Here is a 16,179-nt window from a genome sequence, read left to right as displayed (position 1 = left end):
CACTTCTTCAGAATTTAAAGTTTCCGAATTCATTCACGGTAAAAAAAATTGAGCTGTGACAGGGATATTATTCCTTATTATAGCCAAACATTTAGCTGAAAACGAACGGAGGAATTTAGAAAGATCTCTGGATCAGCGAAAATGAATATCCTTGACCATTTTCCATATACCAGGGATATCGTATAGTCAAACCCCTAATAAGTGTAGCTATAATAGGGATATTAAGAATAGGTGTCTGAAGCAATTATCGGAAGTGCGCCGGTGCATTATGGGAGCAGCGAAATGTAATGGCGACGGTCTAATCGGGAGCAGTGACAGTTGAGATTTACTTTGGACAATGCGCGATTGTTAATATTAAATAGAGCTTATGATGCAGCAATAATAATTTACATTTGTTTTGATTGTAGGCGATAACTATATTGAAATATCAAGAAACGCGATAAAAACAACAAACTTGACCTCCAAATGTATTACACGGATTTCAGGGAAATTCATTTTCGCGATACCAGACGAAAAATTGGCTACTGTAAGTTAATATATTTCTATAATAACTAAATTTTTTTTCTAATCTGAAGATAATACAATTATATATAATCTGTCGAAAATAATAAACTTTTGAACTTAGCAATTTTGTCCAAATTTCTGATTTACGAGAACAATTTACATAAAGTAACTAAATGTTTAACTCTTCTAACTAAACGTTTTACCTAATCCAAGCGTACACTTTCTTTAGAGTTCAATATATTCTCGATTCACTCGTTCGCCTCAAGAATTTTTTTTCCGTGTTGTCAGGGAGCATTTTTGGTTTCAGGATGCCTTCACATCAAATCCATTTTCATAATTTAAAAACAAAATTCTGTAAGACACTCTATTTTTTTTCATTTATAGACTCGGATTGTTCCTCTTTTCAAACTCGCACAATCCTTGTCCATTTTTAATGTACGAATATCCGCGTTAAATTTTTTTGTCTTCTATTTGCCTTTCCCTTTGTAAAAATTATAAGCAATAAGTTAAGAAGAGCACTGGCAAACTGGGTTTAATACTCGAGACTATTAGCTTCCCACTATCATAAACTTGTAGGGGCGGAATATGAGCGCAAAGTTTACGGGCAACTAGACTACTCAAATTAGCGTTATATAAGCGTTAGAGCAAAAATTCGAATTTTCGATCAAATTTCGCCGAAGTGAATTCTTGGCCAATGGGAAATTATAAACAAAAATAAATGGAAAGTAATTCATCAGTAATTCATCTACTAGCATTCTTTTTAAAAAATTGAATTTTTTAAAACTAAAATCTCAACCAAAGTCATTAGATTGATGATAATAAAAATTGATGCATTGGCGTTCAGTGCTTGTGTTCTATATGTGCGCATGTGTCGCCAAGAAAAAACTTACATGCTTACATACTCGAATTTTCACATATTTTTATCCTAATCAGTTTTGTCAAAATTGACTTTCGCGGATTTCATCAAACCTGAACGTTTCCAGACTCACTGATTGAGAAAAAATGGATTTTACTTCGGTGTCCATCTGCCGTCGTTATCGTCGTTTGTCAGCACGGGAAGTATTGAAGGAAATTATCCTATTGGACTTCAATCTCCAGCAATAAAACTACGATATGAAAAAAATGTTAAAGAGCAAAATTGTTCATCGCAAAAGGGCCTACAAATATGCTTCAGACCATTTTTTAATGAGACGTATCTTTTTGATAGAAATCGTTAAAATTTTTATTAAAAATAAGAAATTCCTATTTTTGGTCAAACTGTGAAAGATGCAAAAAAATCTTAACCCATTAAAGCATAAATTTTTCCATACACACCAATTGTTTGAAACTTCAGGAACAGAAGGTTTTTGGGGTCGCTGATGACGAATTTGAACTCAAAATTCGGAAATTTTCAAATTTAAAATAGCTTATCCAATATAGTGCGGATAAAAAATGTAAAACTAAGTTCACTGGTTTTAAAATGGGTCTCAGGGGGTTTTTGGGTCACTGATTACGAATCTGAAGTAAAAAATAAACATTTCAATATGGCGGATACAATCCTATTTTTTTAATCGTCCGCCATATGGGATCCGTCATTTAAATTTTAGAGTTTATACCTTAAATTCATAATCAGCGTCCAAAGAACCCCGGGGACCCATTTTGAGGCAACGGGATACATTTTTCATTTTTGTTCTCCATATTGAATTCGCTAGTTTGAATTTTAACTTTAGATTCATAAACAGTGACCAAAAAAAAATCCCAAGAACCTATTTTGAATTCACGGGACTTATTTTTACATTTTTCGTTCACCATATTGGATCCACTAATTTGAATTTTTTAAATTTCAAACATTTGATTCCAAATTCATATTCAACGACTTAAAAAAAAACCTGTTGACATATTTTTAAGCCACGGGACAAATTTTTTTAATTTTTTGGACTTCATATTCGCTTCCCCATTTGGAATTTTGACTTTATAATAGGAATCAGGGACCCAAAAGACCCAGGAAACCCCATTTTAAGCAAGGGGAATTCTTTATAAATTTATTAAACACTATATTGGATCTGCCATTTTTTATTTTTGAATTTTTACTTCAGATTCGTAATCAGCATCCCAAATGAACTCCCGAAAACTCATTTTAAAGCCAGGGGACATATTATTTAATTTTCTGTCCGCCATATTGGGTCCACAATTTTGACCTTTGGCTTCAGATTCGTAATTAGCAAACCAGAAAAAAACAGTTAGACGTTACTTTCAGCAAATTAAATATTGTTGATTACTCACAATTACATTTAGTGTGTAAAAAGTATGTATTTATTCACTTTGTTTATTTATAAAATCCACTCCTTTAAAAAAGAAAATGTGTTCAAGGTTTCTTAAGGTAGGTGTCGTGTCAAAAGTCATATATGTGAAAAAAGTAGTTTTTCTATGATTTTAAGAAAAAAATATTGTAACTGATATAATTTCCAATAAAAAATGTTACTTTTTATGAAAAATATTTAAATTCACTAAAAAAAGAACATTAATTTTAACCATATTTTTTGCAATTGAATTTTTTCTGAACGTCGCTTTTTACCATTTATTGAAAGATTATGGTATTTTAATTAGGTATTTTCACTTTAACCACAAGCCAACTTTACTTTGTTGTTTACTGAGGGGAAAGCCAGGACCAAATGCATGGGATTCGGTTCATTTTTGCCCTATTTTGCTAATAACTTCGTAAAAGCTAATTTTTTCTTTAGAAGCGTATTTAAAAAAAATAGCTTTTATTTTTAAGAACTATTTAATGAAATAATAAAATGATAATAATTATTAATAATCACATAGATATTACAGAAATCAAGTTTTGTGCCATTGTTTTCCCCTCAATTTTGAACGAAGTAAAGTTAGCTGATGGTTGAAGTGAAAATACCTAATAGATGAAGGCTTATTTTTTACGGAAAAACACTCTAAGACTCTACTGTTTCCAATTTTAAAAATAACTAAATAATCTTAAAATATAATTATTTGTTTAAAAAATGCTTTCTTACAAAAAATGTTCTAATGATTTCAGCCACTGAAAAATCTGCTTTCAAAATTGAAAACAGTATAGTGTTCCAGATAATGTTTACCCGGAAAAATTAGCCGTGATTAAAAAAATGCAATTATTTTTCAAAATTTGTTAAGAAGCAACGGTCAGAAAAAATTCAATTGCAGAAAGCATGGTTACAATTAATGTTTATTTTTTGTGAATTTAACATTTTTTATAAAATAGAATGCTTCTTACTTGAAATATGTAACATCAGTTAGAATATTTTTATTCCTAAAATCATAGAAAAACTATTTTTTTCAGATATCTGATTTTTGGCACAACTACCTTAATGTCAAATGAAGTGCAGCAATATTTTAACTTTCTTAATGTTCTTTTAACTTGTTAAAAACTATTTTCAAAATATTTAAAAACCAGGGAACAAAAAATGGTGGTTTTTAATTTAAAACAAACATTTCTATTTCATTAAAATGTTGTTTTTTTTCTTCATTGGATTAAAATCTAATTGGATACTTTTAAGAATAGCTGAAAATAGCACGAAAAACCGCAAAACATTTTTCCAGGTTTAATAACAGAGATCGTAAGTAACTTCTTCTGAAAACATCACATCGAATTTCTTTTTAAAAACTCATACACATGTTTTCTTTATATCATGTGCAGATATACATTTTGAAATTTATAATATAGTAAAAAGTACATATCTGAGTAAATCTATTTCTGTTATTTTCCAACTAAAATTTACAAAAATCATTCAGTTTTTTATGTGAAAATATCGCATGTACAATTCAGTAATTGTACCCGCATTCAAATTTCAAAAAGATTATGTCTATTTTGTCGTATACACAAGATATTATCCGGAACTTCAAAAGCATTAAACGAACTAAAATTATTTTATATCGTATATTCTAATCTGATGTTCTTACAATGTAAAAAATTCTGAAAATTGTAGGTTACCTGCATTCACGATACCCTGCTCATATAATTAGCAGCAGTTACAAAATTAGTCAAAACAAAATTACCTTTCAAAATAATATTACAAATTTCAACAAATAAAGTCCTTTTCTCAAGGTTCGACCAATTTCTAGCCCGCATTCGTGAAATTGCTCTATTAAATAAAATACGCAAAATACTAAAAGGTAAAAAACAGTAAAAAATTAATTGATTTGGTAGTGGTAGTCGGTTTATTGTATACACTGATATCCAGCGATTCATAATTATGTATAGTGTATTGTGCATAACTATTATCAATAAACAGTAAACATCGTTGGAAGGTAAATTCATTGTATTATCTCTAATTCGAGTGTACCAAATGAGCTTCGATACACCCATTTACGGGAAACTTTGGCTGTATGTGAACACTTTAAAAAAAGTATGATAATCTCAGTTCACAAGTTTGCTGTTAGTAATATTAAAAATGGCAGTCAATTCAAACGTCTCATAACGCTCATGAATTTTAAATCGCAAAATATTCATACAAATTCTTGCAAGGTAAGTACAATGCAATTTTTTTTTTACATCTTTTAGTAAATTCCCTTGAGGAATTTTCAAGTATATTAATAACGGAAACAAAATTAAATAACGGAAACGAAATTAATAATTTACAGCTACTTCGATATTACTACACTAGTTTCAAGATTATCCATAATCGCAAAACGTTGCACAGTGAGAAATATATAAAAGCATGCGAATGCCCGACTACTTTCAGGCTCTTCAATCGCACATTACCGTATTTTAACATTTCAAAACTAATTCTAAATTGACTTTCATGCCGTTTTCATCTCATGCAAAGTAAGAACTGCAATTAGAATCAGAAGCATTTAAAAGTTCGTCAGCCAGTATACTGTGTTGCATAAACACACGATAAATTAACTAGAACTTGTAATCGTAACAAAATATACATCTACATGCCCTGATGAAAAATTGAAAAAAAAAACAAATTTCATCAGAGTTTTGATATCGGTATAGGAAATTTAAACTAGCCTTTTTTTATGAGTTCTTGATCAAGAGGTTTCGACGGTCCTCGACAATAAAGATACATCTTTGGCACAATAAATATACACGATATTAAGCGATTATTGATATAAGCTGGACCAGCTTGTAGAGGTTGATTTCAAAGAAATCCAACATTGCCATCCTTCAATCAACACATCACAATATTTGAGATCGTCTTTACGCTCGACATTGTATAAACCGATTTTGCTTAATGAGTCTCTTTTGAAAAAGCACGAATTTTTAAAGAGGAAAAAATCGAATGCGAATAATTCAAAGATAAGTTTTACGAGTAGCGGCTTATCTACAGTGAGTAAAGAATCTCCTAGGCCTGACTCACTTTTCAGTCCGTATCCCGGTTTGCTTGAGAGTTCTGCTATCGGTTGTCGGTACGACTCAGATATTCCGAACTAACTTACCGACGACTTTATGCATTACCTCAACACTAAAAAAACAATCAGATCATTTTTATTTCCTTCTCAACCCACATTCAAGATCAAAAGGAGAAAAAAAATTTAAGAATCACTGTAGGTACAAATATTGCACTATTGTCAAAAATAAAATAAAGTAGTAAAAAGACTTACTTAACTGATCAGATCTGACTGAATTTTCAGTATAGAAACACAGAATTCGAATATATTATAATCATAATAAGGACGCAATCCTTTTCCTTTTTTTTCTGACAAACATCATTCAGTCATTTTCATCCATTTTAGAATGGATTAAAATTGAAAAACTCCTACTATTTCTTTTGCTTTCTTTTAAGAATTATCACTAAGAAATTGCAATATTTTCCAAATCCTAGCTATAGTTATACCAATATGCACTACTGTTATGTCATGGCTGGTTAAATTTTGTTCGCATTTCGTTTTTTGAACTCGCGTTCGAATTGTAAAAAATAGGAGCGTGTGCTTTTTGAGCCATGATTTTAAAAACAGTTTTGCTATTCTCATGACTATTTTAAAATATTAATTTTCGTAGCTATTGCGGTGGCACTCTTAAACCATCTTGAACTTTCCTAAAAACACGTCGATAGTTTGTGTCTGATATAAGGAAAGCTCCAAGGTAGGACAGTGTAATTTCAAGAATTCCTTAAATTGTTTCTTACTAAGCGGGTACATTGCTCAAGTTTACTGAAGCCGAAGTGTGAAGAGGAGAACGTGTCTGATGAAATCTCAGCAACTCGGAAACTGTCACTGCAACTCGTACAACACCCCGACCTCCTTCCAAAACGTCACTCGCACAACAAACTAAATTCTGAAACAAAAAAGTAAATATGAATGACCTAAACCGACTTTCTGGAGCAAAAATTCAGTTTTTTCTCCTCTTTTTCCCAGTCGAGGATATAATTTAAAAATTTAAAAAGGTTTTCTTACTTCAGTCTTACGGTCCAATTTTAACAAACAAAAAACGATTTTCGGTGTTTAAAAAATCTTTATATTTTGAATATTTTAATGTCAAAACTTTTAAACAAATTCACGTTCGATGAAAATTAAATTAAAATTAAAATTAAATTTTTTTAAACTCCACATAAGTATTATAAGGATGATTATTTTGTTTTGTGATTGTTATGATATTTATGTGAAATTAAAAACAATGTAATTTGGATTGATTTGGAGCCTCTTTTTTTGAGGTTCCAATCTTGAAAATGACACGTATTTTTTCAAAATGAACGTTTTAAAGCTTCATCGAACATTAATTTTTTTTAAGTTTTGACACTGAAATATAATTTTGACTTTACGTAATTAACGTCAGAGATGTTTCAGGAATCACGTTTAAATTGTTAAACAAAAAAGTAAAATTATTGTAGTTTCATTGTTTTTTAAAGGAAACGAGATTAGAAGAATGCAATGCTGGAACCGCAAAGATAAAATTGTATAATATCAAAGTTCCTCTAAAAAGAATTTAGTGATTTTGCAACCTAATTATACATTTTTTCGTTCAGTGGTACCAGCACAAAATTTTGCTTTTCCATTGTTTTAATTTCTCAATAGTAAAATTCTTACGTATCTATCCACTAAAGATGCTATATCATCAATGCCAAATAATAAGGCTCCATTCACATTCCTATATGTCACATATCTTTAAATTTTTCAACTTGTATTTAGAACTTAGAGGTCGTCCAAAAACTACGTTAGGAATTTTAGGTTGTTTATTACCCCCCTTCACCCCTCATTAACGACAACATTTTTGTCTTACATCCATATCAAAACTTAGGAAGGAGGGTGATTTTTTACGAAAATAGGGTTACAAGGAATGCAAATACGACATTGAATGCAATGTGAGGCATTTTAAATTCCTAATATTTTCAGTCGAAATATCAATTGAATCTTCAACATACAGGATTAATTTTCTAATCAAAGAGACGAATTCTCAACAAAATACATAAATTTTCTATCGAATATTTGAATCTGCAACTTATAAAAAACATGAATTTTTAACAAACTAGTTGAAATTTCAACCAATTAGTTCAATTTTCAACTAAAAGAGAGACATCTTTTACCAAATATTCAAATTAAAACAAAAATATGAATAAAAAAAAAAGTTAATTTTTAACCGAATAGTTTAATTTTATATAAAATAGTTTAATTTTATACTAAGCTATTGAATCCTCAACAAAATCAGATTAATAACATTGTTATTTAGAAAAATAACACAAATGAAGCTTTTAGCTCTAAAGATTAATTTTCTAAAAATGGAATAGTTACATTTTCACCAAGGAAAATCTTAAAAAAAAATAGTTTCCGACAAACTAGTTCAACGTTCAACCAAGTAATTAAATTTTCAATAAAAAAATTTTAATTAAATATTTAAGTCTTCAACCGAAAAAATTAATTTTTCTACAAGAAGATTAATGTTTCTTATATTTTTTTTAATTGATTAATTTTGAAGTCAAGAGAACGAATTATTTAAAAAAATTTTAATTTTTAATCGAAACATATGTTTTTTTAGCAACAAAAAAATTAATTTTCGACCGAAAGTTGAATTTTTAACAAAATATATTAATTTTCAACTAAAAATTATCGATTTTTAATTGCAAAAGTCAATTTCCAACCAAAACTGGAAAAGTTACGTTGGTAGTTAAAAAATGAATTCTAAATTAATTCTAAATGATTTTTTTTACTAAGTATATCAACTTTCAACCAAGTAGCTGAATTTCTGTCCAAAAAGGTGACTTTTAAACAAAATAGTTGCATTTTCAAAAAAATAATCAAATTTGCAACTCAATACTAGAATTTGTAAGCGACCGATATGAATTCCGAACCAAACATGTAATAGTATACTTTTCATGCAAAAGTAGTTGATTTTTCTTTTTGGAGTCTATTAATTTACTTTGCATTTAAGCGAAAACACGAGAAAAAGGGTATTTTTCTTAAAAATAGAGAAAAAAAGGAAGGAGTTTTAAAAATTTTTCATCGGGAAACGTATTAAATGAATGGTCAGGGAACATAAGGGGCTAACCCACGAGACTCCAAATGTACTTTTTTTGGCTTTTCTTATTGCCCCATCTGTCATGCGCATCGTGTTTTTTAAAAAAGTGGAAAAAAATATTCAATTTTACTACTTTCTGTGAAATAATAAAGTTCTTAAAGGGGACATCCCAATGGGTATTGAGATAACAAAAGGGGCTAACTCCGTACAGTCTTATGGAAATTCATGATTTTTTGTTAGTCCCGTGAGGTTTAAGGAAAAGAATTCTTTATTCTTATCCTTTTTATTTCTTTATTCCTCGTTCTTTTTTTATTGGTTTGTACACAATTAATTATTGAAAATAGCAACGAATTGCACTAAGGTTATAATTAGAAATAGTTTTCGAAGGAAGGTCGTAGCAGGATAAGCATGGTCTGAGTGCGCTCGGATTCTATCCATATTGAGAGGGAAAGTGACTATCCCCTTAAGATAAATTTACCTCAAGTATCAACTAAAAAAAAATTTGTTTACAAAAGTTATTAACAAGTTTTGAAAAATCAAATTTTATCAAAAAGGAACTTTACCGATCATGATGGTTAAAATATATGTTATATAGGGTAGGTGGTTACGAAAAAATGCAATAACCAATTTTGTTTATAATAAGGAGTAAATAAGACAACAATAAATTTTCAATATCTTTTTTAAAGGAAGTACTTCTAGAACAAGTATTATTTCATATTTAAAAAAATGAAAACTACTTATTGGCGACTCACATGTATGCAATTTAATGAGAATGAGGGATCAACTTAATATTTAGCTTACGACGCAGTAAGTTATACGCATTGGTGTAATAAAAACCAGATATAACAGCATCATTCGATTAAAAACACATTTTTTCACTAATTCCCCAGCCACGGTGTCAATTGATTATAAGTTGATAGAAAAATATTTCTCAACGTTTACTGCTGACATTCGACAAACTAATTTCACCTTTGCCCAGGATGCACCACGTGGAGGTCGTCAGTCACATTAACATCCCTTACCACTTGGTGGTAAAAATGAAATTAGGGGCAAAAATGAAATTAGTTTGTCAAATAGCGGCAGTAAACGAAGAGAAGTATTTTTCTACCTACTTGCAATCAATTGACAATGTGACTGGGGAATTCACGATAAAATGTGTTTTCTAGTTCTAATTATACCATTGCGTGTAACTTATTGCGTTATAAGCAAAAAATTAGGTTGGCCTCTCATTCTCATTTAATTGCATACATGTGAGAGGCAAAAATATATATTGCATCCTTTAATGTGAGCATGATATAGGGAAAAAATAGTTAATGTTCTAGAACTACTTCCTTCAAAAAAAAATATTTAAAAATTGTTTTTTTTTTTATTTACCCCTTATCATAAACAGAATTGGTTCTTGAATTTTTTCGGAACCCCCATTAGTACCCTATATAATATATATTAACACAATCATGATCGGTAAAGTTCCTTTTCGAGAAAACTTAATTTATCAAATTTTGTTTATAAATTTTTGAGAAAAAAAAATTTATTTGGTACTTGGAGTCAATTTATTTTATGGTGGTAGTCACCTGCCATAGCAATATGGATCACATTCGAGCGGGGACACCCAGATCATGCTCATCCTGCTACGGCCTTCAAACAAAAAATTATTCTCCCAAGTCGCTTTTTTGTGTAGAAAAATGAGAAAAAGTGTCAATCTTGTTTTTAGTGCAGCACTTTTGTTTGAAGGTTAGCTCTTTATGTTCCCCGAATACCCTTTGGGATAATCGCCGGGAAACTTTAAGAGACCACAGTTGGAGAAATATTACAAATTTTGTTCTGAAATCTTGATATGTTGCATATTATACTATTTTCTTTCAGTTTTGTTAGCGCTAACAAAGAATTACAAGAAAATAATAAATGATTCAGTTTTTCCGTTTTCCTGAAAAATGTTCCGAATGAGGATTAGCCCCTTATGTTACCAACCGTGGTTTTTAGCATGCCCCCCTCCCCCTTAAATTGGTTATCTAGTTTATGGGCGGTCCCTTACAACTAACAAATAACTTAAGTTTCTGTTTGTCTAACATATTTAACTCGGCAATTTTCTTGTAGCTTTTAAAAAATCCCTAATTTAAGTAAATATTAATCATTTACGAAAAAAATTCTTTATTAAAAATGGCAATATTACACTCATTCCAATCGTATATGATAGCCGTAGAAAATTGAAAATTTAGACGAAAGAACTGGACGAAGTTCCTTCACCCTTACAATTTTACTCAGAATACTTTTTTATTTTGTTTCACGAGTGAATATTAAACTTCTTTAAATATTAAAGTCCTCCAAATGATTGAAGGCAAAAAAGACAAAAATAAATACTACTTACAAAATAAAAGTGTGGTGTTTCGCAGGGGTAACAAATTACCCCGTTAAGTACATACAACAAAGTTCTTTCGAGCACACTTAACATAGACACAAAAGTGCACCTGATAATAAGATACTGATATAAAATGAAAGTTTCGATGAACAGATAAATAAATGCAATGTAGCATACTTTATTATTCTATGACCTTCAAAAGATCGTTTAAAATAAAATAATTTAAGACCAAGCACCCAGTAAATAAAAGTAGAAAAAGCCGTAGGTAAAAAAAATAGCTTTAACAAACTATATATTATATATTATCATAATAATAATCTGTCGATTTTCTATCTTGCACTAAAATCATACTGTTAAAAGCTAATGTAACGGAATGGGATCTCCCAAAGTTTCGTTTACAATAAAAATTTCGTATTCATTTTTTATTCTGGTTCAAAATTTCGAAATATTCCATTTTGTATTCTTCTTTTACAATACAAGATTATAATATATAAAGCAATTGCTAGCCAAAATCATGCGTCACTAGAATGGACAGATTTTTTTTTATCCATGAGGCCTAAAAGTAAACGAATAAAAAACTACCATGAGTTGCTCATCCTAAAAATTTGAATTTATTTAAATAATAATCCATACATTGCAGGACCAATGAGTTTTTAATAAGCGAAAAGGGTAAAATTTCTTCCTTATCTTGTGAATTTATAAATTTGACGCTTCTTACCTACTACAATTTGTAGTCCACTAAATCCTTCATTTTTGTTTTAAATTTTTCTAAAAGAAAAAAACATTGGTTACATAATTTTGACCATAACTCAGTATAGGCAATAATATAGACTACAAATTCCAGTAGATATGAATCTGTTCTTGGCTGTTTCAAACTTTAAAAAGCTTGTGACAGCTGGATTACTTTTTTATCGGATTCAAAATTTCCAGGATAAACTAACCGTAGCATACACATAGCTTTTAGCTACCGCGGATTTTAAAAATTGAAAGATTTTTTATCGGTCCAACCTAATGGTCATAAATCTGACATTAATTTAAATCCCGTCTTAAATTGCGTGCACGTATAATACTCGTTTGGGGATCCACTAGACTAATACTGACTTATGTAATCACTGTTTGACAGTAGTGTTAAAATTGTTAAATACTTCCTTTCAGTTAGTTACTGGACATATTTTTGGAATTGTTAAGTATAAAAAAGTTGAAGTAATTCTTAACTAGAACTCTAAGTCTGTTTAAAAAACTACTCAAGTTTAAAAAGGTACATTGTTTGTATTGTACGATAAGTATTTACATACGTATCGAACGAAAAGTATAAATCTGCAATAGAAGAAGAAATGATTCCGTTTTACAACGGGTTCTGACTAGAAAAGAATACGCAATAACAAAGACTAGCATCAGAAGTATTCAGCTCCAGCTATTGCAATATAACCATTCCATCAAATATGTAATAAGAGATTACATCCTTTCTCATTCATTAAAAATAAGCTCTCGCCTTTTATCCTCTTAAGATATAGAATAGCTCGTGCATACATTTGTGGTATACATTTATGATAAAGTACTCAATTTTTTGTTTGTTTATAATATGTAAATGCTCGAATTGCGTGTTTTTAGATCATATACGATGTATAATACAATTATTCTATACGCCTGTTTGTATGAAAATAAAATAGCAGACAGCAGGCTCCATTCCTCGATTCTACTAAATGAGATAAATATACGAACAAATGTCCATTTTTTTGTTTGCCGTGTGGAATATGAATTTCGAAATCCTACCAACTTAAGGAAAAGAGACACGCTCAATCTAAGAATTTGAAAAACTTGTTGTACCTAAGAACCGATTGTTTCTAGCACCATGTCCTACATTCCAATTATTACCATCCTAAATCACAGACCTAACATTTTTTCACAAATCGCAGGCGCGTCTTGGTCAAATCCTAAAGAGGTATGTATGTATTTACCACCGTCGGATTCCTGCAGAGCCATTTTACACCGGCTCGTCAAATCAATAACCGACTTATAAAAGGGCTTGCAAATTAAAATGAATAATTTCTTGATATTCTCGACCAGCGAATTATACCATTCATCGATTATTAAAATATAATTTCAAAGACAACGTTCCTGGCAAAATTAGTTGTCCACAGCTGACTTTTTTTCTAGTTCGTAAACAGCTTGGATGAAAAAAAAAATGATATACTCTATAGAGAACTTCTTGATTTAAGGCAACTCCTTTGATTGTAGTATATATCTTATATTACACAGAGTGCCTTTGTCTCGTAGTTTCTCAAATTTTCGATTTTGACGATCCTTCTCATACCTTCTATTCTTCCTTAATATTTGAATAATAAATAATTTTTTTATAGAATCTGAGCATTACGAAGCCTAATAATTAATCTTTTGTAAACATTTTCACAACTTAAATTAATGTTGTACTTGAGTTTTAAATACGAGTTTACACTGAAATGTAGGTACATTAAAAAATAAAAAATAAAATAGGCTCAGAAAAACTTTGATTCTATGAAAAATGGAAAAAAATTCGTCTTATAAACTATCAAATGCCCAGCAGCTGTAGTTCAAGTGAAATAAGTATAGCAATATATCAAGCTGCAGCCATGGACCCTGATATTTCAAAATTACATTGAACAACCATTGACTAAAGCACCGTTTTAAAAATTGTGACGGTTTCTTTCCAAAACGAAACTATTTAAAAAACGTGATAAAATCGACCGTAAAAATGGTAACCTCCTCGATAAATAAATACTAATATTTAAATCTTTTAAGCATGTCGATGTACCGTAGCGGAGAATTTATAATAAATATGATGATTTTAAAAAATTGATCTTAAAACTAAATTCTACAAACACTGTACATCGGAAAATTGCGTACACTTCCGGTTTAAAAAAGAATACATTGTTTTTTTCTAAAATAAAAATAGTGATCGGGTAAAAATTATACTTTCTCACGAAAAGAAAAAAATCAGTTACGAAGAAAAATAAAACAAAAAACTATTTTTCAAAACCACCCTAGTATTTTCTGTCCACCTTAATTCTCTTATATTAAGTACGTACAACCTTAAATCGTTCTGAGATAGTCTGAATTGCAGGGATCATAACCATTCAGTAGTTTAATTTTAGGTACAAAAGAAGAGTTTTTACGAAATAAAAAACTATACAGTCATTTTTGTATTTTAAACATTCTTTTTAGCTAGCTTTGAAAAAATTATTAACTACCTTCCAAATTTTCTACTGATAAAAATACACGAGAACAAAATTTTGGAAGATCAAAGATTGAAAAATCGATAAACAATAGAATTAAAAAATGCTCGTCATTAAAAATTTTGCAATGTATTTTTATCTGAAGATATATTTTATTCCTTATTCTTGCCCACTTTTGTCTTGTGTACAGTACAGAATCCTGAAAGGTTTTATGTAATTTTTGTAAGTAAGCTAGCATTAAACAATTCAAAAAACAAAACATTACTGGAAACCATCCTACTTTTCTGTTTCTTTCCTCTAACAGTTACGACTTTCTTGATGTTTTTTAGAGAAATGCATTTTTATAATACTCAAATTTCAAGAAATCAAGTTTTGAGAGTTAGGAGTTTCTAATTTCTAATGAGAGAATTGATTTATTTTTCGGATTTAGTTTTTCCACTAAGTCGTTAACCATTTCTTCGCAATAATTCAGGTACTTGGAATCGATATTATTAAAAAGAATATCGTTGAAAATGTCTTTTCAAAAAATGGGAAGAAGCGTGGAAATTTTCGACTTTACGTATTTTAGGGGATTATTTAATTTAAGGAGTAAAAAAAGTGGACAGTCTGTGATCCCTGCAATCATATAAAATCGAGGGGTATAATCGTTTGCATGAATTTGCAACATGCAATTGCATAATCGACGTACACTGAAATTAAAAGGTTCCGCTCGTACTAAATGCTTTCACCTAAGTTCTATCGCTCCAGAACTGAAGTCAGTCATTTCGAAAATCATGAAGTATATTAATTTAAAGTATCAGATATGCACTAATTTCTTACCGTAAACTGAGGCCACACTGGTTTTATCATAAAAGAGTCTATGAAAATCGAAAAAATAAAATGCCCTTCTCTAAAGCTACCCAGGAATGTTCAAAGTGTTGAAAGAAATACTTGAAAGGCATTTTTAAGAATCAAAAGACCCCATTTTTAATACTTGCACTTAAGAAATCCGTAAGCTGACGTAAAACCAAAAGCATGACGCAAAAATAATAACAATGTCAACCTTTGTACCAGTTGCCCCGGTTTACGGTGGTGGATATTGAATTGGCTTGCTTCGATTTGCTTTCAGCCTGCAATTTCAGCTCTATCGGTTTCTGCAAGCTCTTTAATCGGGGACGGGGAAAATATAGAGCAGAACCAAGACAGATAAGAACGTAGCAAAAAGCGTCACGGATAAGACACGGTCCTGAATCACAGGGGATGAACCTGCGGCTGAATTTTCGATGCCTTCTTCTTCGCGGAGAAGAAGAAGAGCTGAAACTAGTCGGCCCAGAGCCTCCAGCCCGTACGCGTCCATGTAACCCACGTCCATGATTGCATCCGCGTCCAATAACATCTCCTGCAACCAACAACGATACTACTCAGTCCCAATTCTACGTTATTTTTCTTAAAATCATCCCTATAGATATTAAGACACATTTTTGGTGTCGACCCTCTCTATTCAATAAATTTCCACAAAACTTTTACATGTATTGTCCTTTTTAAAACAAGATCTTGAAAGAAAAGAAAAACTGTTTCTAATAATAATATAGCTCATAATAATATATTGTGTACAATGTTCAAAAAATTCTTTCCACTATAAGATGATTTTTTAATTTACTACATTATTATTTGGATTGGAGCTTAAAACCAATATAATT

General features: G+C 30.3%; 1 protein-coding gene across 4 annotated transcripts in view; it reads right to left on the bottom strand.

Moving 5' to 3' along the window:
- Positions 1-4,669: 4,669 nt before the first annotated feature.
- The window catches only part of LOC117168275 (leucine-rich repeat and calponin homology domain-containing protein-like), a 57,098-nt gene continuing 45,588 nt past the window's right edge, over positions 4,670-16,179 (bottom strand). For 2 of the 4 annotated variants that reach the window (XM_033353787.1, XM_033353788.1), the window contains exon 13: positions 4,670-6,757. In XM_033353787.1, the coding sequence (XP_033209678.1) occupies positions 6,608-6,757 (150 nt within the window). In that variant the 3' untranslated portion in view covers positions 4,670-6,607. Of the gene's footprint in view, positions 6,758-14,552; positions 15,879-16,179 lie in introns of those variants that run through there. The other 2 variants (XM_033353786.1, XM_033353785.1) reach the window with 2 other exon arrangements.

Source organism: Belonocnema kinseyi, chromosome 2, assembly GCF_010883055.1.
Source record: "Belonocnema kinseyi isolate 2016_QV_RU_SX_M_011 chromosome 2, B_treatae_v1, whole genome shotgun sequence".
Lineage (NCBI taxonomy): Eukaryota > Metazoa > Arthropoda > Insecta > Hymenoptera > Cynipidae > Belonocnema > Belonocnema kinseyi.
Note: the sequence above shows the minus strand (reverse complement) of the source record. Positions and strands in the feature narration are given on the sequence as shown.